This window comes from Gigantopelta aegis, chromosome 13 (genome assembly GCF_016097555.1).
Source record: "Gigantopelta aegis isolate Gae_Host chromosome 13, Gae_host_genome, whole genome shotgun sequence".
Classification (NCBI taxonomy): domain Eukaryota; kingdom Metazoa; phylum Mollusca; class Gastropoda; order Neomphalida; family Peltospiridae; genus Gigantopelta; species Gigantopelta aegis.
In genome coordinates, this window is record NC_054711.1 from 23529184 (window position 1) to 23555862 (window position 26679).

The 26679-nt window shown below is 39.0% G+C and overlaps 2 protein-coding genes across 3 annotated transcripts; both read left to right on the forward strand.

The window, feature by feature from the left end:
* Positions 1-203: 203 nt before the first annotated feature.
* On the forward strand, positions 204-4543 carry LOC121387603 (potential protein lysine methyltransferase SET5-like). The gene is made up of 3 exons (XM_041518762.1): positions 204-1257; positions 1772-2492; positions 3043-4543. The coding sequence occupies exons 1-3, from the start codon at positions 510-512 to the stop codon at positions 3728-3730; spliced, it is 2157 nt and encodes a 718-aa protein (XP_041374696.1). The 5' UTR covers positions 204-509; the 3' UTR covers positions 3731-4543.
* Positions 4544-12853: 8310 nt separating this feature from the next.
* LOC121387841 lies at positions 12854-26021 on the forward strand. 2 transcript variants are annotated; one of them, XM_041519070.1, is made up of 6 exons: positions 12854-12980; positions 17639-17741; positions 18175-18329; positions 20229-20359; positions 22469-23439; positions 25401-26021. In XM_041519070.1, the coding sequence occupies exons 4-6, from the start codon at positions 20305-20307 to the stop codon at positions 25695-25697; spliced, it is 1323 nt and encodes a 440-aa protein (XP_041375004.1). In that variant the 5' UTR covers positions 12854-12980; positions 17639-17741; positions 18175-18329; positions 20229-20304; the 3' UTR covers positions 25698-26021. The 2 variants fall into 2 exon arrangements, with proteins under 2 accessions (XP_041375004.1, XP_041375003.1); XM_041519069.1 differs by lacking the exon at positions 18175-18329.
* The last annotated feature ends 658 nt before the right edge of the window (positions 26022-26679 follow it).

Sequence of the window (26679 nt, forward strand, 5' to 3'; positions counted from 1 at the left end):
TTTGGTTACCGTAGCAATTATCTACAGAACTGCCACCGCACGCGCCCTGCCAAGGTCCTATAGAGTTTCTTAACGGAAAGTACTGTACGGAAATCTTTCTCAACACGAAGAAGCCATTTTAACGCTATTCGATTGGCATTTTAACATTCAGATTTGGTTCTAAATGCTCAATGGTCGTTTTTTTGTTTTTAAGAAAGAAAGAAAAGAGGCAGCACTCTTTTGTTGAGTTTTCCACTCGGTGTTCTGTGGTGTGTTCTGTCGAGTTTTGTGTTAATTGAGTTTTATATTCTGTAGAGTTTGTAAGCGTAGATGAACTGTTCTTGAAAACCGCCGCAATTCTTTGAATATATCTCTTCTATTTCCTGTATAAATAAGAAAGAGGTGACGAGGGATATAATGTTCGCCATTTAATTGGACTGTCACGTTATAGGCTATATCATTCGACCGAGATTAAAACCCCTTCTCAGAAGATCTAGTTTTAACAGCGTAGGAACAAAATATTTTAAACAATGGCGGACTGTCTTATGCGCGGAGATGAAGCCTTTCTGCACCGAGATTTCGAAAAGGCGTTGTCATTTTATAGTGACGCCGTCGACGCAAATAACGACAACGCAGATGCATTCCGGAAGAGGGGGAACTGCCATTTTGAAATGCACAACTACGCAGACGCGGCTGATGACGCAGCTTCCGTCTTGAAACGGAAGCCAGGAGAGACGTGTGGATATATTTTAAAGGGGAAATGTCTCACTCAGTTGAAAAGATTTGAAGAGGCCTTCGATGTGTACAAACACGGGCTGACTATTGACCCAGACGATGTCGGGATTACGCAAGAGCTCGCCAGGCTACAAAGGGAAATAATTTCTCACCATGACACAACAGAAACGATAGAGTCATCTTACAACGCCGTGACTCTTTGCTCTCAAGATTGCTACCCAGGTGATGATGAACTAATGCGCCAGGAACTAAAAACAATGGCTGACCGGAAGCTGGACGAGTTACCTACCCTGACCTCTAGGACGCCTAACTTAAAACTGTCAACAGAAGAAGTACTAAAAGCCGACATTGAAAAGGCTGCTGGAAATTTAAACGGTTTTTTACAAAGTTTAACAATGGCGCTAGAATACAACATGGGGGACACTTCGCTGTTAAAAGAAAGAGCTGAAGTGTTGAAAAAGCTCGGTGATTTTGCTGAAGCATTCCGAACGTGCAATGTCATAGATAAAAAGAAAAGAAGCAAAAATGACTGGATTCTGGGAGGTATGTTTAACTAATATTGTTATTAAAATTACTTTTCTTTATTTTTTTATTTTATTATTATTATTTTTTAATTCCAGTCCTGTCCCTTTTCCTTTCTTTTTGTTAAAAATTATTTCATTTCTCTGGCAGCTCTTTCTGTCTTTCAACTTTTTTCGTTGTCAACCTCCACATCACAGTCCTTGTCTTTCCAACCGCGACAGGTGAATATCTCTTGTGGCTATCCGTGTCACATACCTGCCATTTCCCATCAGCTTTGAACAGGCTTAGTCTTCCAAGAGAGTAATACTAACTATAAATCGATTCTGCATATAATCTTTGCATAATTATCATAATCATATCACAACTGTAACATGTTTCTACTAACAAGGCCTGCTTAACAAGGTAAGGCGGGCACTTTTAAATACAAAACTTAAACTTTTTCGTATTTTTAATAGGATGTCTGGACTCTTCCCCACGCCCCTTCCTCGATACATACGGCGCTATTCGGTATATTAATAATTTCTTTGTCTTTCAGGTAGACTCTTATCAGAACTAGGTCTTCCCGTCATGGCAGAATCCTGGTTCAGAAGAGCAACCGAAATGAGCTCGCCAGTCGACACAGAAGCCGCCATCTTGTTCCAGAACGTTCGGGTCAGTCGGATCTACGGTCCATTGACGCTGGCCACGCCAGTGGAAGTGAGATTCACGCAGTACGGACGAGCTGTGTTCTGTCAGCAACCAATGATAATGAAGCAGGTGATTTTCAGAGACAGTCCTCTGGTCCTGGCGCAGACTCTCGACACCCAACATATCCCGGCATGCTCGTTCTGTGCCACGTCATTATTGTGTCCAGACGACGTCTTCGAACCGAGCGCTCTGACGAACGACCAAGATCTGAAAAAAGCTCTGGGACTTTTTTGGCCAAAGCGTCAGGTGTTTTCCTGCCGGAAGTGCAAGACGCAGAAGTACTGCAGCGAGGCATGCGCAACCAAAGCGTGGGATAATTACCACAGAGTTATCTGCCCGGTCGTGAATCCGAAGGTGGAGAAACTTCACCAGGTGTGTGTGGAGTACAATGACCTCAAGGTCGGCGACAGTCGCGTCTGGAAGGGTTGGTGGAACGCCTCCTTCTCGCCTATGCTGCTCGCCAGAATCTGGGCAGCCATTGTCTGTGAAGGAAAACGACTGTGCAGCAAAGCGGGAAGAAATAAACCAAACGCCGCTGATTGGGCAAAAGCCCAGGCGCCCTACCGAAGGTACATAATAGTCCAACCTCTCGAATTAAGGGTAGCCAGTAACATGGCGCCCCATTCCTGTCCTGGACAAAGGAACCGGCGTAAGTCGAAACCTGCGCCCATGATAGGCGTGCGCTACAACAGCCTTCTCTGAAAGTGCACGTTAAGCCCTATGACCTGACCTAACGGTGACCCATTACTCCCTGAGTCTAGTTCAGGGAGTCATTTTCAGCTCCTTTTTGCATTTTGTTTTTAATTAATACTACAATTTTTTTTTTTTTTTAAATAGCAGTGCTCAATGTGGTAACATCTTAAATGGCTCCCCATAATCTAAGCCAGGTGAGCAATTAACCACTCTCCACATTTATTTATTTTTTACGGTGAGGTTCGCATATTAATTTTTTATAGATCGAGTTGCCCACTGGATTTACAACACTTAAATGTAATCGATCGACATCTGAAATATATAGGAAGGCTTGCGTCAGTATCGATACTGCTGTGGGTCAAAACGACAATTAAAAACATAAAACTGAAACAGTCCTTTCTTCACCTTTGCTTGTTCGTATTTCAGATTCATCGCCTATGGTCATGCGAGTAATGCAACGATGATCCCCAACATGCTGTCGTTAATGGCGGACATCTTCAAAGACATTGGCGAAGACGGGGTGACGTATCACATCACGGAGCGCGAGTTTGACGGGCGCTACTATCAATCCTCTTGCAACGTCCAGGCGTTCTCGGACCCAAACAGTCCGCTCAAGCAGTTCCGAGACTCCATCACTGAAAAACCAAGATGGCAGAAACTGCTGAAGTATCTTCCGCGAAAGCTGCCAGAAGCAGAGTTTGCGGGATTATTTCCCTTGCATGCCTGTATGAATCACTCGTGCGCCAATAACGCGGAAGTTCTGGACGGAGTCAAGGACGGCGTGCCGGGCGTCGCTGTCCAGGCCAGAAAAGTCATTTCACCGGGAGAGGAGATATGTATAAACTACGTCGATACCCGGATGCCCCGGCGCGACCGGAGGGCGTGGCTTTTCCGAGCATACAACTTCTGGTGTCACTGTCCGCGGTGCGAGTTTGAAGGTGATGGGCCGGAAGTTTGTACGCAGTGTAAAAGAAAGTGCGACGAGCCTGGCAGGAAAGTGTTTCCGGTGTGCAGTAAGTGTAAGAAGGCGTGGTACTGCAGCCAGGTTTGTCAGAAGTTGGCGTGGAAGACGGGACATAAGAAAATATGTTATTCGAGACTTCTTTCAGAATAACACATGAAACGCCCTTTTTAGCTTACAAGTGAACCTTTTAATATCTAGCTATAGAAACGATATTACTGTGCCATGGTTTGTACTGCCCTTCCCCCAGGTACTTCAGTATAGATATGACCCTGATTAGTTGCCAGTAGCGGGGAACGATCCATGGAATATGTCAATGTTTGGTTTATAATGTGAGACGGCGGGGGTCTCTCAGAGGGCGGGTGTCTCTCACAAAAAATGAAAATTTGAAGCTATTTGGTTCTTATGGCTTAACTACTGCGCCACCGAGACCGTTGTTGGTTTGTTCTTGGGGGGGGGGGGGGGGGGGGGGGGTGCGTACAGTGGATATTAGCAGATACAAGGGCGTGTATGAAACGGCACCAGTCCTGTCAGTTAAACAAATAAACACACACACACACACACACACACACACACACACACACAAAACAACCACAAATGAAAAATAAAGCTCTTGAATTCTGGTGGACGCCTCAAAATGCATAAAATACCATTCCAGACACACGTTTAATCTTCATAGTCTTATGTTTGACCTCCACCCGCACTTAACTGTCCTATATCCACTTTTTACGGCAACCGTTTAAAAAGAAAAGAGGAAACCAGTTTTCGTGCTATATATTCGACTGTTGATGTATACTGCGTATACTCGAGATCACGGGGAATAAAAAATAACACCATTTTAAAATGTACTGTATCAGAGCATGCGGTTGTGAACTTCCAGTATGATGTGCTCAATGACAAATGAGTTTAACTCATTAGAATGTGTTACAGTAATATTTACACTGGATCAATAAACGCATAACAGAGGTTGTGTTTTTCGTTTTTCGTTTTCTAATCCATCAAGAGGCATATCTGTAACATGATCGCAACCTTTAACGACCGTAACCTGTTACTATAGCCTACTCTAACGATCGTAACCTGTTACTATAGCCCACTCTAACGATCGTAACCTGTTACTATAGCCCACTCTAACGATCGTAACCTGTTACTATAGCCTACTCTAACGATCGTAACCTGTTACTATAGCCCACTCTAACGATCGTAACCTGTTACTATAGCCCACTCTAACGATCGTAACCTGTTACTATAGCCCACTCTAACGATCGTAACCTATTACTATAGCCCACTCTAACGATCGTAACCTGTTACTATAGCCCACTCTAACGATCGTAACCTGTTACTATAGCCCACTCTAACGATCGTAACCTGTTACTATAGCCCACTCTAACGATCGTAACCTATTACTATAGCCTACTCTAACGACCGTAACCTGTTACTATAGTACCGGCCTCGGTGGCGTCGTGGCAGGCCATCGGTCTATAAGCTGGTAGGTACTGGGTTCGTATCCCAGTCGAGGCATGGGATTTTTAATTCAGATACCGACTCCAAACCCTGAGTGAGTGCTCCGCAAGGCTCAATGGGTAGGTGTAAACCACTTGCACCGACCAGTGATCCATAACTGGTTCAACAAAGGCCATGGTTTGTGCTATCCTGCCTGTGGGAAGCGCAAATAAAAGATCCCTTGCTGCTAATCGGAGTAGCCCATGTAGTGGCGACAGCAGGTTTCCTCTCAAAATCTGTGTGGTCCTTAACCATATGTCTGACGCCATATAACCGTAAATAAAATGTGTTGAGTGCGTCGTTAAATAAAACACTTTTTTCTTTCTTTCTTTGTTACTATAGTCTACTTTAACGGTCGTAACCTGTTACTATAGCCTACTCTATCATCAGTACGTGTATGCATACACTAAAGCAAGGCTTTTGCGAAAATAAACAAACATTTACCTGCAGAAAGTTGCATACATCCTAAGTTGGGTTTTTTCCTTGTTTTTTGTTTTTCGTCGGGGATGGGGGTAAACAGGCACCAACTCTGGTAATATATATATATATATATATATATATATATATATATATAGTTTTAATAGCTTTTTTTAAATTTACATTGCAATTTTATTGTCTGAAAGGTTATCTGGGTTGATGTGGATATACCATGGAAACCGGCAATGCTGTCAGTGGATCCAGAAAATCCACTGGGGGGGGGGGGGGGGGGGGGGATATGTCACGGAAAGCCACAAACGATCTCGAAGGGATTCCTCAGATTCTTTAATGCAAACAAATTAAAACATAAAATATAAATATAACTGTCGTAAAATTGGGGGGGGGGGGGGGACCCTGTTTTCCTCCCACCTTATTTCCTTCACTGGATGTGCAGATTTGATAACGTCCTGTTTGGAACGTTTCCCCATATTAATATACTTACCTTTGTTTGACACCCAGTTGTGCTGGGGTGTCGTTAATCATTCATTCATTCATGAAACGTATGACCTACATTCACTACCACAAAACTTATAGCGTATAACAACTTGCCAAAAAAATAACTTCAATGAATGATCATGGACGGACGGACAAACGAACATTGAATGATACCTCAGCCTTTAAAGTATATTTCTGTTGTTGCACAAACGTAGTGTTAAACGAATGGAAATTGTGTTGATTCAGATCAATATAAAATTGTAATTGTATTATTATAAGATTATATGGGAAATGGGAAATTGTTTAACGTGCACATTCAGAACAAGCTGTTGTAGCGCACGCCTGTCCTGGGCACAAATACCGGCCTCAGTCGGTTCTTCCGTCCAGAACAGGAAAGGGTTGGGGTGGGTGAAGGGGGGACCGTCTGGACTGGCAGGTGCAAGGGAGCACCAGCAGTCCAACCGTAGTCGGTAACAGGCGGATGGTGGTATGGTGCTATGTAATTTGGAATGTCGCGTAGGATTAAGCCAAAGAGAAATGGGTGCGCATTTAGATGAAGGAAGTTTGGCGCAATTATGATGGTCGTTCTAAAGAATAAAAGGTAGGGAGCTACGTATAGGTTTATAATTCATATAGCCCTACTGGGGTGTCGTTAAACATTCCTTCCTTCATTCATATACCCCTAGACATTATATGCACTGTAAATATCCCCCTCAAATATAGAACTTAATATCTGACGCCCTTGTATATATCAACCTAAATCCTAGTCTTTTGTTTTGGCTCCACTTTTTTTTCTTCTTTTTTTCCGTTTTTTTTTTAAATGTGGATTTTTTGTTCGTTTGTCCGGGGTTTTTTTTGGGTGGGTTTTTGTTTTGTTTTTTTGTACGTGTTCGTTTTGTGGGATTTTGTTTTTGTCTCCCCCTTCTTTATAATTGTATATGTATATATGCTGTATATGTATGTGTGTGTGTTTTTGTGTGTGTGTGTGTGTGTGTGTGTGTTATGTTCTATGTTTTATGCTGTGTTTTATACGTTTAATTTATCAAGGCTTACACTGCGTCTAATCTCTCTGGCAGGAGTAATACGCTGTATATTAGTAATGCTTATACGTTTTAACTTTTTGACTTTTGTTCTTAACCATATGTGATTAATAAAAATAAAATTATTTTAGGTATTTTAATAATTATGTGACCCCTATTGGAACTACATCTCGTATGGATTGGTATCCTTATTGGGATTCCAGAGGGGGTTTAACATTAATATTGCCCACACTTTTACTTTACTTTTATACGACTGGACACTAAAATATAATCCACATTTTCTCTTTCTACTTACATTAACACCTTTTAATTTACTACTATGACATGTTTATATAAAAATAAAAATAAATCTTTTTGTTTTCTTCTTTTTTTTTCTTATTTTATTTTCTTATTATTATTGTTTTATTGTTATTTTATTATTTACTTTTTTTTATCCTTCTCATTGTTTTAAATGGATGTTAAAAGTTAGGTGATAGCTCTTTTGACTTAAATTAAGTCACAGCACCAATCACATAGTTTTATGCGGGTTCATGTTATGGTTAATATGGAGATATCATTCATCAATCTCCACTTTCCAATTCTTAACATTTCCATTATGCTGGAGGTGGTGGACGGGACGGCCTAGGGAAATGAATTAAATGTGGCAGACCTTCCCGTCTACTCTCCTCCGACATAAATACCAGATTAACCAGACATATTTTATTGTCAATATTCTACTTTTTACCTTATCATTTGTAGAAACCCTTTTTAACGCTTTGTATAAACACTTTTTAACTTCCTTGTAAATAATGTTTATTTAACCATTAATTAGTGTTTTGTATTTAATCAAATGTATTTTTTTATTTTTTTATTTTTTTTTTATTTTTTTTTTTACTAACACTCTCCCCACCCCTCTCGTTGTGAGCACAGTTTCTGGCCCTAGTCAGAAATCGTGCTCGCAACGAGCGTGCTTGAACATTAAATTGATATAAGCACGTTAATTCCCGACATCTGACCTGACAGTCATTTGTGGGCATACATACATACATACGTATAGGTTTGGATTTAGTAGGCCGAGAGTAGTTCGTAGTTAAGACCTGCGGATGATGAGGTGTCTCCCTAGGTTGCCCATAGGGCCCTTAGAAAGGGCCTGATCTTTTCTTATCATAGCATGACAACCCAGAGGAGACTCGACGCAATTATATATATATATATACTGCAATTGTGTTTCCCTGGGTCCCGTCTCTTGGCACTGTCTGATCCGTATGTTGTTCTCCTCTTCCATCTCTCCCGTTCTTGTGCCTTGGTGCCTCCGCCAGCAGCAAGAAGATTTGGGGTTGGGTAGAGAGAGCCGGTATTCTTTTGTCCAGCTTCCTCATGATGTATTGCAATTGTGTACTCGGAGCCGGTTTTCTCTTGCCCGATTCCTTATTAAGTACGTGCTGGGCCATTGCTGTTTTAATTTGTGGGCGAGTGCATTGTTATTATTAGACCAATGCACCCTATGTAGAGATGATGCAATTTACGTGCGTGCCGTGTGTTTGTTGTCCCTATTCTATGAGTATCCAACGGCTTTCACAGCCACCCATCCCCCCTATAAGATTATAAATAGTTGGGGGGGGGGGGGGTGTATTATTATTTAATGACACACTACATTTTTACTAATGCAGCAAGGGATCTTTTATATGTACAAGACAGCACATACCACAGCCTTTGATATTAAGTAATTACAAGTGTACCTTGTTCTGTAACTATATCACTACCTTATCACAGACATCAATCAATGCCTTGTCTCATCAACAGTCTCTTTAAAAAGATTGTTAATTATTTAATTATATAATTAATATACAACTTTTAAACTTTCACAGTTCGTTCTGGTTGTATCTGAACGAATAGAATATATGGCGATAATATCTCCGATTTTTTGTTTTAGTTTTTTATATGAACATGCTATTCTGTACTACCGTGTGGGTTTTTTTACAACAAATAAATAAAGAAAACATCATGGAGGCTAGAGACATTATTCACGTATCCTTATTATCATTGCTATGACGAGAATCGTTGTTTGTTTGTTTGTTTAGGTTAATTTGGTGGGGTTATGAGGTCTTCTTTTTTTGTTCATCCTTGGAGTCTTGATTTTTGACCCAGGGGTCAAACATCTATTAGGCAAACTCGACCCGACGTGTTATCATTGGCTTCACTATGTGGGTACATGCGATTGGACCCAGAGTAATAAAATAGCCTGGAATAACCCCTGAGTTTTTTCTCATGACTTGAAACATCCAAGATGTGAACCATTTTATTTATTAAAAACATCAGTATTTTAGGAGCAAAACAGATTCGTGGTTGAATGATTTGTTTGCCTGTAGCCGTGTGCCATTAAACTCCTCACCTGTTTTGATGTATACACACTTAGCAGTGTTGTCACTATGACAGATGTCTTAAAATATTATAATCAAGTAGGGACGACTAGAAACATGTAGCATTATAATCTATTCTTTTTAATGCTTTCTCTCGGTAGCTACTGATATACATGTATTTTGACATGTTCGGATGTTTCATTTAAAGACAAAGACGGCACCTGCGTCTGGAACAGTAATACTTGCTGATTCATACTAATTGTCTCTCGGTGTAGTAGATTTTCTCTGGGCATTTCTAACAAGAAGAGTTTAAAGATAGCACCGGGCAGGTGAAAGTGCTATTAAAGGATTTGAACATTAACCTGTTCCAAACCTTCATGTGGTTGTGGACGCTATGCATTCCACCAGGAAGTCGTTATGGTCCTTCGTACTTCCTCAAAATGCGCTCAGATCATTTTCCGCCACTACCCAGATGTACCATGAGTATGAAGTCTGCAAACATTATTCTGTGCCAGAAGCAGATGACTTCTAGTTCCTGAACCAAAACGAAGCTGCTGATTGGGTAGCAAAACCTCAGAAACACACAACAGTACAGGGTACTAGGGCCTCCACGAGTCCAAAATGTTGAACTTGAGTACTCGAAGGTCAAACTCGTCCCGGACCCGAGTACCCGACACTTACACTAGATGATGATGAAATTAAGGAATAAAGTAAAATAGACTTATGCATCTTAATTCCAGCGCTGAACATGGATGCCAAATCATGGCATTATATTGCATTTAGAAACCGGTTGATACGTGCTAGACTTGACCCGTGCCCGAGTACTCGAGTACTCGTGGAGACCCTACAGGGTAGGATACCAAAATGGAACGAGATACCAATCAATCAACTGGTACTATATGTAATGTTCCTGCACTGAAATCAACACAAGAAGAAGTTATAATCGGCCTTTTTTCTTTTCTTTTCATAACATCCATGTAATATTAAATGAATAATAAGGCGTGGTCGTTCATGCCAATGACACGGCCATCACTGTACTAAGCATTCCATTTTTTTCACAGTCTCAGAAGACTAGATCTAATTAATCTTCTTTTTTAATATGTGGTTTCAAACTATGTAGTTTATGAGACATTGGTCATAACATCTTTTGCCAATATGACATTGAATATTTTTGACTCGGGAGGAATGAATGAATGAATGAATGTTTAACGACACCCCAGCACGAAAAATACATCGGCTATTGGGTGTCAAACTATGGTAATGCAAATAAATAAAGTGATGATCAACATCAATATAAAAATTCAAGGTTTAAACAAAAACAGTGTAAAGAACTGTGCAAAAATACAAATACAAATATCACAAAATTTTACGGACACCGAATTTTACTCTAAACTTCAATTTGTGCTGTATTGGCCATTCTCAAAGAGAATGTTACACCCCTGCACCACGGTGAGGTTACAGCACGCGCAGGGGACTCGGGAGGAAGTTTGTTAGGCAATACTGCTATACATCCGTGTGTACCGCAGAAAATCATAATCCTCAGAGAGAAAACAAAATCCTATTTACTACTGAAGCTACGCTGACCTAATACGGTATTGGTAACATGTAAAGCATTTGGTCCTTGCTATAATCAGTGACAAAACATCTCATCTGACACATGCAACCATAATATATAGCACATTTTATTGCACTAGTTCAGATTTGGTCAAATTACCTTAATTAATTTTATCAATAGTGAATGGATGACTTGAATAGATGTCAAAAGTTATAGTTTGTTTTGTTTAACGACACCACTAGAAAACGTCTATTTATTAACCATCGGCTACTGGATGTCAAACATTTGTTTATTTTGACGTATAGTCTTAAAGAGGAAACCCGCTACATTTTCCATTAGGAGCAAGGGATCTTTTATATGCACCATCCCACAGACAGGATAGCACATACCACGGCCTTTGATATACCAGTCGTGGTGCACTGGTTGGAAAGATAAATAGCCCAATGGTCCCACCGACGAGGATCGATCCTAGACCAATCGCGCATCAAGCGAGCGATGTCAAAGTATCCTGCAATTGGTAAACAAGTTGTCAATTCCTGGTTGCCATCGTATCAACTCAGTATGTAGGTTTCTGAATTTTATACCGCTTCTTCTAGGATAAAACATGGTACATCGTTGGGTAGTTATTTCGTTTTTGTTTTGTAGCCATTTTGACAATGGCTGTTTATTTTGTATAGGAAAAATAATGTATTCTTATTTGGATTATTGGGATGAATATTATTACAAATCATTGCGAAACATCAAGTCTGGAACAAAAAAAGTTAAATCCAAAAATAAACTTTGAGTGCTCGGCCATAAACGTTGAAGGTGATTTGAGCAATTTTGACGGGCGCCAAAAATAAAGTGCGTCGGACTATTTAAAAAACAAATAAACATAATTTTTTGAACATCTTCAGGAGTCGATGTGTAGTGTTGTTATCCATGCCTGGTGTTAACACTGCATGTGTGTAAGTAGAGTCACGCCGAACTGTTAGCAGGATGACGACCCCGGAGTGGAACTCCGTCCCGTCACTCAGACTCACTGGTATGAAGTCGTACTCCCCTTTCTGCTGGTCGAGAGGGAAGTAGCGATGGGTCCCATATTGAGTAACTCGGCCGTGTTGGTGATCTCGTTCTTGACGCACCGTCGATACTTGGATCGCTGCTTGCCGATGTTAATCTGCCAGTCCCCCTGGGTTGATTGAGTAGGCTCTGTTCGCGTTCTCTTCGGTTTGTTCTCAGCCACCCGATCAACAGAAGGTAGTGTTGCCATCTGCTCAACACTGGCTTCACCATCGGTGCGGACGGGAGCATGTAGGGCAGAAGTCGCAAGCGCCTCGGGAGTAGCTGGACGTGGGTGGGCGTGCGTTTCTTCAGAGTCCTCTTCGGCTTCTTGGCTTCCTCGTACACCAAAGTCACAGTCGCCCATGACCTGGTGTACGTAAGATGAAACTCCGCTAACACGCCAAACGAAGCGATCATCGCTCCCAGGTGTGTGTGTGTGTGTGTGTGTGTGTGTGTGTGTGTGTGTGTGTGTGTGTGGGGGGGGGGGTCGAGGGTCGAGAGCGCATGCAAGAAATCTGGTATAATAATATTGCTTCATCGCTGACTGAATAAGACTGACGCAACACAGTGAAACAAGAGTCTGTTCAAACTTGACTCCATAACCGCTACTGCTCAGACGCACGTGTGCGTTTTTTAAAATATGAAAAATACATCAATAAAAATTAAATAAACACACCAGGATGACCAGAAACACCTCTGAATCACGGAACTGAATAAAATTTAACTAAAGTATGATTTCAGTACGGTTTCTTTTTTAAACCTTTTAAAAAAAAAAAAAAAAACATTCAAGATAAAGCACTCGAGTTGCAAACATCTACGCGCTCGATTAGGATCACAGCTTATAAAGGGGCAGTAACTCTAAATACCGTCTCTATGTTTTGTAAACTAAATATTTATTTATGGATACTAACTTTGTTAACGGTTTTTTCACCATTAAAAAAAATGTAATAATAGTTGTATGTAGGTAAAAATGTCTATCAAGAAGCATATGCACTGGAAATCAAGATATTTATGTGCGTAAGATTTGGAAGTGAGGGTTGAAATTATTCAAATTATTGACTTTAGAGTAGTGTTCTAGTGACTCGCTCAATCACGATTCACGGTCGTCCTCGGGTCAGACTCCGTGTCGACTCCATGGCCAGGGTTTCTGCCAGAAGGTAAAACGGGTATGTCGCAATACCCACATAAGGCCTCAGACCACAATTAATTTCGCTATATGTTTCTATATAGCCTTAGTGGCTATAACATTTTTATTAATATCAGCAGGCCCGTGAAGTTTTGTATGTACCTTTGCCTGCATGGGGGACACATACCCTGAAAAGGACAACCCCTGTTGTCCAGCTCTTTCTCCCAGCATATTGGTTTAAACAGACACACCCTCTAAACCAGGCCGGAGTACACCCATTTTACACAAAAAGCACTACTTTTGCATGGGCCGGAATTACCACAAACAAGTCTTCAATGTCAACAAGTTACACATGTTTACAAACTACATGCTATCCCCTGTCACTTCAGTCAAACAGTTGCCACTTCATAGCTGTCTGCCATGAAATAATCACAGTCAAACAGCAGACTACTTGCGCGGTGAAACTTCCGGATTTTGGACAACCAAATGGGAAGATAACTGTAATCTGAGGCCATAATTTTGGTAGGACTTTCCCTTGGCACTGTCATGTATAAAGAACATTATTATTATAAATACTTAATATAAATAGTTATGGCTAGGGTTAGTGACAGTGCCAAAGGAAAGTCCTTCCGGAATTTATTCCCAGGGGGAACCAGAACTTATAAAACAATTATACACACGACTCTACAAAAATAAAAATAATACATTAGTAATCACGAATATCACATCTACAACATTATGTTATTTATACTTATATTCGTTCAAAAAATATAATCAAGACTATAAATAAGAAATTAAGACGTGTAGAAATACAATGCATATTCAGTCGTTTACAAAATAGTATGCATGATAAACATATTTCCAAAACAGACAATATAATAGAAATGACACGAGCGCAGGCCATTACGCTCGTACAACACATGCACTGCACATGATTTAAACAATAAAACAACTACACACCTTCGCTGTGGGAGATGAGTCTTACAGAAATACGAAACAAGCTATTTTACCAATACAGAATAATACTTTAGTTGTAATTAAAATGAGATGTTATATTTAACTATCATTAAAATAACTAGTTTTAATTAAAAACGTCTTACTCATTACTACTTTAGTTACGTGATTAAAATGAAACTTCTAAATTACTTTAATACATGTTAATTTACTCATTATTAGTTACAGTTTACTAGATATGTTTATACAATTTATAATAATGTGTCAACTTAAAACTACCAATACATGCATATTATTCAACCTGTGCTGTGTTCAATGACAATGAATCAGAAAAAATCCAACAGACCCCTCTTAATGAAAATCTTATGGTGTTGTGTGTGTATGTAAATGTTGTATGGACGTTACATGAAACAACATGTGACATAATAAAACATATCATTGGCTATTGGCTAATAACAAGCTAGGGCATTGTCCAAACGAAATACGATATTCTCAACAGAATATTGTAACCTAGAAAACTGAAATAAAATACATATACATAATACAGTAAATATTAAAATAAACTAATTACAAATATTTACTCCCCGTTACAATGCACCATGGTTGATATATCAAAACACCATGGTATGTCCTATCCTAAGGTTGACGACAGTCACTCTGAATTCGCACCCATGTTTTGGCTTCGTACACAATAAATATAACATATCTTACCGTAATTTCACTTGAAATCCATATTTCATAAAAGATACAATTTTTAAATCACAAGATTTTCTTCAAACACATTCAGATGCATTAGTAATGTTCGAACAAAAAATTTCTAAAGCAATTTTGCATTGGAATTTTTCCAGCATTTTGAAAATGGAAACGTCAGTACTTGGTTTATGGTTATTGTAAGGAGATGCAAAGTGACGTAATTGGAATACAGACATTATTCAAATTTAAAATTAGCTGTATTATTACAATTCTTCAGCACATTAAAATAAAAACTAACCTTGACCCTGTCAAAATTCTATAACAAGCAGATAACGCTGTTTACAGGTCGGTATGTTTTTATTTTTTATAATTCTGTTTAAGTTTAAGTTTTAAAAGATGAATGAAATAAAAGTACCTTTTGTCAAATATTTGAAATAAAACAATTACTGTTGAATATGTAATATTTATTATGTACGAAGCCAAAACAAGGGTCCAAAAAGTGACTCGTCGACTGTAACTACTTCACCAAGGTAAACATCTACGGTCAGTTTTTTAACATTTTTACATCTATTGGGCACAGCAATAAACATAACAATAATAAATATCGTGGCGGAGATGTTTATCTCAATGAACTAGTGCTATCCTGTCTGTGGGATGGTGCATATAAAAGGTCCCTTGCTACTAATCGAAAAACATAACTAGTGAGTTTCCTCTCTAAGACTATTATCTCAAAATTATCAGTTGTTTGACATCCAATAGCCAGTGATTAATAAATCAATGTGCTCTAGTGGTGTCATTAAACAAAAAAACCTCTTAACTTTTTACTATGGCTAATACAGTGAGTATCCTCAAGTAACCGTGAACTGGCCTATTAACGGGAAATGGTTTCTGCACATGCACATTGTAATGTATGATTGATTTGATGAAATAATGTTTTACCTTGTTCACTTTATTGTCGAAATCAACCAACAAAGGTTTTCTTAATTCAACAAAAACTATTTTGATGTCAGGGTTCAATCGTATGCAGATTCCTTAAAAACCAGTCATATATAAATAGACCGGTTTATCGGGTAGCCCGGTTCACTATGTTTCACGATACTCAAGAGTAGCATATTTATGCATCATAAATGTCATATTTTATAACAATTTTGATGTAAGCAAGGCATGGACATAAATAAAGTAAAATGCTGGTAATACGAACTGGTCACAGCAGCAGGTTATTAGGTCAACTTCATCATTTTGACCTCAAATTGACCCCATTCTTCAATAGTCAAATTTAATCATTTTTATACTCCCATCTATGAATTGTCATATTATGGTATGGCGTACAACATTGTCCATCTGTACTTCCGTCCGTCTGTTAACTTTTTCTTGTTCAGACCATATCATGCATGCAGATGCATACATGACCATCTAACCTCACATGTAAGAGCAACTTGGGATGGCTGTGTCTCACATACTATTACTAGGTCATTGTGACCTACTTTTCACAGTCTATACAGCACATAACAGTAAATCCTTGTCTGGACCATATCTTGCATGTGGATGCATACAGGACTATCAAACCTCACATGTAGGAACAACTTGGGATGGTGGTATGTAGTGTTCTATTACTAGGTTACTGTGACCTACTTTTCACGGTCTACTGCACATAACAGTAAATCCTTGTCCAGACCATATCTGGCATACAGATGCATACAGGACCCTTAAACCTCACATGTAAGAACAACTTGGGATGGTGGTGTGTCACATACTATTACTAGGTCACTGTGACCTACTTTTCACGGTCTACTGCACACAACAGTAAATTCTTGTCCAGATCATATCTTGCGTACAGGACCATGCATCAAACCACATGTAGGAATAACATGGGATGGTGGTTGGTGGTCCAAAACAAACTGTTCATCCAACCCATTGCAAAAATTTCACATAATTAGACTTGAATTATATCTGTAACATACATGTATTCATTAATATAGATATGGTTTTCCATCAAACTCCTGATGGGCGTATCATGTACCTCACCGGTACTCTTGTTAAAAATAATAATGATGTGTTCATTTCCCTAATTATTTTAGAGTGCTTAGCTGATATATGGTCAGTCGAGAATCGATCCCCATCAGTGGATCCACTGGGCTATTTTTTATTCCAGCCAGTGTGCCACAACCGGTGTAACCAGGATGTGGTATGTGCTGTCCTGTTTGTAGGACAGGGCCTGAAATTGCCAGTCACCAGGTCATAGTCATTTTTAGGCAACTTTAAATATTAAAAACATAATGTTGTTATAGTCACCCAAAAAATATTATTTGGGCAATATTGTTTCTATAAGATATTGAGATGTAACTTTGCACATAACTTTCTGTTTGGCTTTTATGGCAATTTACACTCTTTTTTTTTTTTTACAGAGATACAACCTGTTTTGTTGTTGAGATCTATAAGAAACTTTGATGGGCCTGGTAGTGGACATTTATTATTGCTTTAGCAGTAGTCTCAGAATTGCTTGTTATCACATGGCTTATTGACCAAGCTACATGTAGAATGTGTTCCTGGGGCGGATCTAGAGTGGGGTCCAAGGTGTCCGGACCCCCCTCAAATTTGAGAAGTGCCCCTTTTATTTAGGATTTTTAGTTTTTTTACAAATTTATTTATACTGTCAATGTATAGAACACTGTAGAATATGTCTGCCAGCGTCCCTGTTGTAGCACTATTATATTATGGTCCATGTGAACCATGTGTAATTTTTCAATATAGCCTTTTCATAATGTTATGGTGCCCTTTTTGTCTTGGACCTCCCCTCATCAGAAAAGCTGGATCCTCCCCAGTGTTCATACATATAGTTGAAGGCCTGACTCAAACACTGTACTGTAAATGTATATAAAGATTTTAATTTTAATTTAGGAGACGTACAAGATGGTTTTAATTTTGGAATCCACTGACTCAGAAGACGACAGCCATTAAGATCAAAGTGATGAAAACAATTGTGACTAAAAATAAAAACATTGTGAGTCCAGGTTTTGTATTGTTTTAACTTTATGATCTGTTAACAATATCAAAGCCCATTAATACTGATAGCAACATCAAAATTAAAAAACATTATTTATGCAGTGTTCGAAATAAGAACTTGTCCATTTGTCCTGACAAGTGAAAATCTGCTCGGACAAGCAAAATGTACCCCAGTGGTTGTCCAGTGGACAAGTGAAAATCTTCAGTGCAGTTTCATTTTGAGCAATCAAAAACATCATCCTGGTACTTGAATAACACAAACCACTTATTTGGACATGTGAACATACATGTACATGTATTGGCAGATAAGTAGATTTCTAAATGTACTTGTCTGGTGGACTAGTGAAAATATCTGTTTATTTTAATCGCTGTTAACAATATTAACAATATTAAAACCCATTAATAGCCCTGGAGCTGGTGTCGTTTTGCAGGTATGAGAGATCCCCTAAATCACCCTCCATAATTTGGTGACAGGACCACCTGGGCCATCATAAAAATCAGGGTGAACATTCTGATTCTTGGCAATAACTTGAATAAGTGAGAAATTTGACCTGGCCTGGACAGCAATAACAAGAAGATAAGGAAGGTAATTTATATTTCTAAACATGTTTACAACTGCATTGTACATGTACATGTACATCCCATATAAGATAAAATAAAGATGTTTGTATTGTTCCATGTTTGAGATATGCAGTGATGTATGACTGATCCAGATTGCAATGCGGACACAACTTCTATATGCTATCGGACAGTGGCTTGTACACACTGATGTTATATACTTGTAGTTGGTTCTGGTCCGTGATAGAAATAGTGAAAAACATTTACCATTTCCAACCTGAACACAATAACAAGAATATAAGAAATTTATTTGTCTGCCAATATTTTCACTTGTTCAAATAAATAGATTGTTTTATTCTAGTACCAGATGATGTTTGTAATGTGCAGTGCAGGCCTGCACCAATTGCACGAACTGAATGTTTACTCATGCACTGGATGCCATTACCGATTTACATTTTGCTTGTATAATTTAGATTTTCACTTGTCCCGACAAACGGACAAGTGTTTATTTTATCAGAGTACCAAACATGATTCTTGTTCCCGATGCAGTGCTTTTTATGAGCGCGTAAGGTAACCAGTCAAGTTTTGAAAATATGACTTGCGAAATAGCGCAGTCCCATTGGATGTTAGAACACGTTATCACGAATTTATCCATAAAAATGGTATGATGCATGCTCGTTTATTGTTTTATTTATTACAATCTACTGAAATCAATCCTCAATGCAGAAGTAAACCAGAGTGGAGAGTGATAGTACTTAAACAACTGAAATGGACAGTGATCAGCGACGTACAGTTTAGATTTTGGATGCATAATTGTCAGATGACAGTTTAAATTCACAATAATATCCATTGTTGATCCTCAGAAAATTGAGAGGAGTGCAATAGTCTTCCACTAGATTCTGAATGTCATGACATTTTACACATAGGGACTAATAAAAAAGAGTAATGGTTTGACGACAGACCCTTGCAATGAATTCTTATTTTTCACACTTAGTTATGCACACAGGCTGAAATATGTTTTATATCTTAGGTCAAGCCTGACATTCATGGCCATATTCGTAATTTGGTACAATAGTCCTAAATTATTATTATTTAGTATTTCTGTTAAATATTGGTATACATACAACTTTGTACTTATAATTGCCACTCTCTTGTTTTTCAAAAAAGCAATTTGGCACTTATTAATTTTTCTAGCGTTATAAAAAAAAATCAGGTTATGCAAACCAGGTTTGCAAAATCTTTTTGTAGAGAGATGCAAAGTGACATTTTTCATTTCGCATAACGCAGTGATCATTCTGAAGGTTAGCAATGACACCACACCAGTCTCACGTGCCGATATTACACAAATAGAATATTAATTGTTATGACCTGTAATATCTAACCCTGGTGTGTGACAAAACAATTCTCTGTCAAATACCAGCACCCCACAGTTTGATACAAAAAGATCATGTACGTGCATGCAAGTCCTGTTTGTGGGAAAGTGCACATACAAACCAACTCTTGCAAGCTTTGTTGCTATGAATAAGCAGATGTGGCATCAGCTTTCATGCTATTTTTCATCCCTCTTTCATGGTGTCTAAGTCTTTCTAGAATTATCTCTTCTCTGCTTTGTTGCTATCTCTAGGCTATGTCCATCAGCTCTCTTCCTCTTTCCTCTTCTTCATCCCTCTCTCTCTCTCTCTCTCTCTCTCTCTCTCTCTCTCTCTCTCTCTCTCTCTCTCTCTCTCTCTCTCTCTCTCTCTCTCTCTCTCTCTCTCTCTCTCTCTCTCTCTCTCTCTCTCTCTCAAAATAACCACATCTTAGACATCACATAGCCATAGTTTAAATGTGCTGAGGTGTTATTCAGCAAATAGTCCTTTTGTTTCATATTGGTTCCATGTACTGTGATGGTCATACATCAAAATGAGCTCTCTGCTTTCTGTTACAGCAGCCCATGAGTTATGAGAGGAGAAACAGGTGACATTGTGGACAGTCCAGCTGAAGAGGGATAACTTCATCTCATTATGTCTACCATCATGGGCTTTTCCAGCATGCTGCCCTATACCTGTATATACATTGGTAAGTCAAAATGGTTTAGTAATATTATATAGATAAAAAGTTAAACTGTGTTTAACAATACCACTACAACATGATGATTTATTAATCATTGGCTAATAATAAAATTTTGTAACACCCGTTATAATTTGTCATCCCATTGGTCCAGCAATATATAGCAACATGTGTTTGTTCATTTCTTCACGGCTATAATATAGCTCTGGCACTCGCCAAATTGGCCAATTGCGAATTTCAAAAACAATTGGCGAATGTTGTTTTAATTTGGCCAAATAATTTCATGTAATAAGTGATATTTTCATACAAAAGAACTGGGTTTTTGCAAACTTTGAACTTTTAACAGATAATTTGGTGAAATTTTCTGCTGACCCAGAGCTAGCCCAGTTTCTTGATAAACGTAAAAATTACATCGTCGGAGAACGTCATATCCGACGACAGCCGTTTATATCAATTGGTACTTCAGGGAACATTTTGTTCAGTATTGCATTGCGATTTGCTACGCAAGTTTCAGAGATTGATAGTCAATTTTAAAACATTAAACAGTAGTTACTGATCAATTTTCAATTGACTAGAAATATCGCAAATAAAGATTTTGAAAATAAAATTTTCCCTTTCTTTGTCTTATTGAGCGTTATTGTTTAGAACCAAGGATTGCTTGTTATTTTTTTTACATTCATCTGGATATGAACAAAAACTAGGATTGCTTGTTATTTTTTTTACATTCATCTGGATATGAACAAAAACAAATCATCCACAAACTTATTTGTGAACGGCTTCGCTGATTCAAACATGTATGTATTTGTTTTTGTTTTTAATTTTACTTTTCCAATTAATGATGGCATCTTTGATGACACTAAATAAGCTTAATCCTTAACAATAAAGTATTTGTGCATGTTTTTAGTCCATTACTGGGCTAACTGAAGGTAACTATAGGTTTCATCTTCACCCATTTATCTGTCCGTCCGTCCATCTGTCCCACAGATAGTTTTCCAGATGTTTTTCTCACAACGCCTTGAGATATTAAGCTGAAATTGTGTGTATAGCTTTATCATGTACTGTTACAGATCAAGTTTGACTTTCATGGTGATATACCCATTTTTGGCAGAGTTATGGCCTTTGAACTTAGTAGATACAAAATATAAAATTCCAGACTTTTTTTTTTTTGTAATGCCTCAATATAATGAACTAACATTTTTTTGTATACCTTTATCATGTTCTGTTACAGATCATGTTTGACTACCAGTTTTCACAGAGTTATGGCCCTTGAACTTGGGAGATTTGAAAAAAAAAATTCCAGACTTTTCTTTTGCATTGCCTGAAGATATTGAGATGAAATTTTGTATATACATGTATAGCTTCATCATGTACTAGCTGTTACAAATTAGGTTACTTTTATCGAGATTTACCGGCATTTCACAGAGTTATTGCCCTTGAAAAATAATTCCAGACTTTTCTTTTGCATTGCCTGAAGATATTGAGATGAAATTTTTTTAGATAATTTTTGTCAGATATGGTCCTTGAATTTAGGAGATATGAAAATTTGTTGGACCCAGTAGGATGTAGCCCAGTGGTCAAGCGCTCGCTTGATGCTTGGTTGGTCTGTGATCAGTCCCCGTTGGTGGGTCCATTGGGCTATCTCACCACAACCAATGCACCAGAATGAATGAATGTTTAACGACACCCCAGCACGAAAAATACATCGGCTGTTGGGTGTCAAACTATGGTAATGCAAACAAGTGTAAAGAACTGTGCAAAAACACAAATATCACAGATAGATACTGACTTTTACTCAAAATTTCAATTTGTGCTGTATTGGCCATTCTCAAAGAGAATGTTACACCCCTGCACCACGGTGAGGTTACAGCACGCGCTGGGGCCAGTGCACCATGACTGGTATATCAAAGGCTGTGGTATGTGCTATCCTGTGTGGGATGGTGCATATAAAAGATCCCTTGCTACAAATGGAAAAATGTAACGGGTTTCCTCTCAATGACTGCGTCAAAATGACCATATGTATGACATCCAATAACCGATGATTAATAAATCAATGTGCTCTAGTGGTGTTGTTAAACAAAACAAACTTTATTTATTTACTCGTTAAGGTTGTTTTTTCAGATGCTGACTTCAAACACTTGTGTTCAGCCATGTGGTACTGCCTCCACTGTCCATCAGACCGTGTCTCATTAATCAAATCTCTTCAGAAAATATGGACCACCTCATCGAACCCCAATCCTGTGCTGCCTCTCCTGTCCGTCAGAACTGGCCTTGACCTTTACCTCACAGCCAAGGCCTTTCCTCCGGGGTCGGAGGTCATCATGTCGGCCATTAATATTCCCGACATGGCAGTCATTTTGAAAGAGCACAAGCTGAAAATAATTCCTGTTGACGTTTCGTTGGATACGACTGCGCCCAAAACAGAAATGCTGGAGAGTCTTAGATCGGAGAAAACTGTAGCATTGCTGGTGACCCATCTGTATGGGAAATGGTTCGATATGGAGCCAGTGATATCGTTCGCCGAGAAATACAACCTCGCGGTCATTGAAGACTGTGCGGAAGGTTTTTGCGGCTTCAAAAGACTCGGTCATCCGAAAAGCGACATCGCTCTCTTCAGTTTCGGACTCATCAAGTACTACTCATCATTCGGCGGAGCCATTGCCAAAATCCGGGAACCGGACATCTTCGAGATGATGTCGACAGATTACCAGAAGTGTCCCGTTCAGAGCCACACTACATATTTCACCAAACTCCTTAAATATTCCATCGTCTATCTCTGCCTTAACTGCCCCAGCTTCATTGGACCAGGCTACTTGGTGATGAAGGGTGTTGGGATAAACCACAACGCCATCAAACACTTGGTAGTGAACTTGAGTCGCGGGTTTCCCGGGCAGCTTTTGGTGAACATCCGCAAGCAGCCGTCCACGGCTCTGTTGTCGCTGATGGTGGAGCGGCAGTCGGGTTTCTCACAGAAGGAGATTGACCTGTGTAGGGTGAAGGGGGAGTACATCCACGCCCGTCTCCCCGACAGTCTGGAGGTCGTCGGGTCGAAGTGTGACGTCAACAATTACTGGCTCTTCCCCATTCTAGTCGTAAGTGATTAATTATTTCATTTCAACTTATTTTCTTGCTTATATCCAATTAAGATTCAAGCACGCTCTCCTGGGCACACACCTCAGCTATCTGGGCTGTCTGTCAAGGACAGAGGGTTAGTGAGAGAGAAATCGGTGTAGTGGTCTTACACCTACCCACTGAGTCGTTAAAACTCGCTCTGTGTGGGAGCCAGTACTGGGCCTTGAACCCAGTACCTACCAGCCTTATGTCTGATGGCTTATTCACGACACCACCAAGGCTGGTGTGATTAATTAAATTTCGTTGGATTCATTACAATTTAACGTCATCCCATTGGTTTAGCCATCTTAAACATCACTTTATATTGCTACTTTGTCTTAATGAGTGTTATTGTTCAAGAACCAATAAAATATGAACATTTAGTGTTATTTATAAAAAGTATATTTCATATTTAATTACTGTATTTTATAGTATTGTCTGTTATTTCTTTTTCGTTCCTCCGAGTATGAACCAAAAAAATCATACACAAACTTACATGCCGATTCACACAGTTTGCGGATGACTTTTTTTTGTTTGACTCCAATGAACATAAAGGGGCAAGACATAGCCCAGTGGTAAAGCCTTTGCTTGATGCGCGATCGGTCTAGGATCGATCCCCATTAGTGGACCCATTGGGTTATTATTCGTTCCAGCCAGTGCTCCACAACTGGTGTAACAAAGGCCATGGTATATACTATCATGTCTGTGGGATGGTGCATATAAAAGATCCCTTACTGCTAATCGAAAAGAGTAGCCCATGAATTGGCGACAGCAGGTTTGCTCTCTCAGTATCTGTGTGGTTCTTAACCATATGTCTAATCTAATGCCATATAACCGTAAATAAAATGTGTTGAGTGCATCGTTAAATAAAACATTTCCATCCTTTTGATGAACGTAAAAGAAATAACAGACAATCCTTAATTAAAGTACCGGGAATAATTTGTTCAGTATCGCATCGCAATTCACTGCACAAGTTTCAGAGATCGGTACCCAATTTTAAAACTTAACCAGTAGCTACTAATCAACTTTTTAATTGACTAGAAATATCTTTGATCACGCTTTTGAAAACAAACTGTTCCCTGAAGCATGTTTGTTGTGTAGACGTCGTTATTTACTCTCACTCCCCATCTCTCCCCTGAGACTAATTCATGGAGAGTCATTGCAGCTATCCTTAGCATGGGAATGTTTATGCAGGGCTGCATTATAGCTCTGGATGATCAGAACATTTTGCCAAATTATCTCAAAAATGCAAAATCTAAACTATTTTTCAACAAAATATCAATTATAACACATTTATATTTTCACCAAATTAAAATAAAATTTGCCAATCGTTCTTAAAATTCGCAATTTTCGAATTTGGTGAGTGGCAGAGTTAGCCCTGTTTATGGTATCAATATGAACAGCACCTATATGTAGTATGGCCTTTGATATGTCAGTTATGGGACACTGTTTGAGATGGGATAAGACAATGGGTCACAAGTGGTCGTTACAAGAATTTTCGAGCAAGAAATCTTTTTATTATGCAGTTTCTCACAATCAGGACAGTACATACCACAGCCTTTGATATACCATTTGTGGGACTTTAAAATGTGCTGATGGTTTTCCTTTCCTTCTCCTTTAAAAAAATAATAATTTGGCTTTCAGGACATTCAGATGACTTCATGGAAACACTGATCTCTCTTGGAGTCTATGCATACATTACAAAACTCAGTCTTCTAGTTTTATTTACTTATACTTCACAGGAGGACTCAGATAACTTCATGGAGACTCTGAATAGGAGTCTGTGCATACATTAACAACAGTCAGTCTTCTAGTTTTATTTATTTATGCTTCACAGGAGGACCCAGATAACTTCATGGAGACATTGAACTCTCTTGAGGTCTATGCATACATTAAATTAATAACAGTCATTTACCTACATTTATTTACATATACTTCACAGGAGGACCCAGATGACTTCATGGAGACTCTGAACTCTCTAGGTGTGGATGCTTACCGCGGCGCCACTCAGCTCAACCTCATAGAGCCATCAAACGGTGCTGCCATGCTGCACCCGTCTGCTTCCATGAACCAGCTGTACCCCCACGAAGCCAAGTACATGATAGACCACGTGGTCTACCTCCCCGTCAACAAGAGTGTACCCTTCCACATCCTCGACAGACAGCTCCACCTGGTGCGGATGGCACTGAGGATGCGCAAACAGTCGCTGCGTGAAGTCAAACTACCAGCAAAACTGTGATAGCAACTTTCTACACTGCTGCTAGTATTGTTTTACAGAAATATGTTCATCACTTCTGATGCAATCATTGTCCAACATTTCAGCAGCCATCAACCCATCTTTCTCAGAGACACAATCTTATAATCATGGGGGTGGGGGGAGAGAGATTTCTGTGCATGTATTGCACAAGGTGTTAAGTCGCTAATAAAAATACAGATTTACATACATTGTACCAGTAGTACTCCCATGTTGTTTATAGTGCGCCAGAATATTATACCACAAAACTGCATTGTGGTCGAGTGGTATAAATCTTGTGAACTATAAATGCTTAACAATCAGTTTATAGTGCACAAGAATATCAAGAATATTATATCACAAGACTGCGTAGTGGTCGAGTGGTATAATTCTTGTGAACTATAAATGAGTGCATCCCCTTTATATATCGGCGAACCGTTCCAAAATGTGCCTAAATTCTTCAATAAAATTCCGCAAATTTCTCTTTGGCTTAATCCTACAGGACGTTCAAAATTCTATAGCACCAATAGTACCAGTAGGGCTGCTGGTGCTCTCTTGCACCTGCCAGTGTGGGCAGTCTGCTCTCCCACCCACCCCAACCCCTTTCTTGTCCTGGACATACGAGCCGGTCACGGCCAGCACCTGTGCCCACAACAGATGTGCACTACAACAGCTTGTTTTGAATGTGCACGTAAAACCCTATGACCTGAACTGACCTAAATGAGTGCAGTGAATAACATGGGGAAAACAACTGGTATGTGGTTCTGTATTTATTATGTATCACCTTTGTATATTGCTAGGAACATGACATCATTCAAGTGAACACATACTATGCATATGTGATTTTGTATTTATACACATATGATCAACAAAATATTTTTTTTAATTGCACAGTCAGAATGGTCATTATTACCATAGTAAGATTAAATAGGTATGTAATAAAGATAACAGATATGAAAACAAAGTGGGTCTATCACCTAATTTATTG

What these genes read in the sequence shown, in the direction of transcription:
- LOC121387603 (XM_041518762.1), top strand. Translation starts at nt 510, where the DNA reads ATGGCGGACTGTCTTATGCGCGGAGATGAAGCCTTTCTGCACCGAGAT. An exon ending in AAATGACTGGATTCTGGGAG is followed by an intron (nt 1,258 to 1,771) that starts GTATGTTTAACT and finishes TTTGTCTTTCAG; the next exon opens with GTAGACTCTTATCAGAACTA. An exon ending in GCCCAGGCGCCCTACCGAAG is followed by an intron (nt 2,493 to 3,042) that starts GTACATAATAGT and finishes TTCGTATTTCAG; the next exon opens with ATTCATCGCCTATGGTCATG.
- LOC121387841 (XM_041519070.1), top strand. Translation starts at nt 20,305, where the DNA reads ATGTCTACCATCATGGGCTTTTCCAGCATGCTGCCCTATACCTGTATA. An exon ending in CTATACCTGTATATACATTG is followed by an intron (nt 20,360 to 22,468) that starts GTAAGTCAAAAT and finishes TTGTTTTTTCAG; the next exon opens with ATGCTGACTTCAAACACTTG. An exon ending in GGCTCTTCCCCATTCTAGTC is followed by an intron (nt 23,440 to 25,400) that starts GTAAGTGATTAA and finishes TATACTTCACAG; the next exon opens with GAGGACCCAGATGACTTCAT.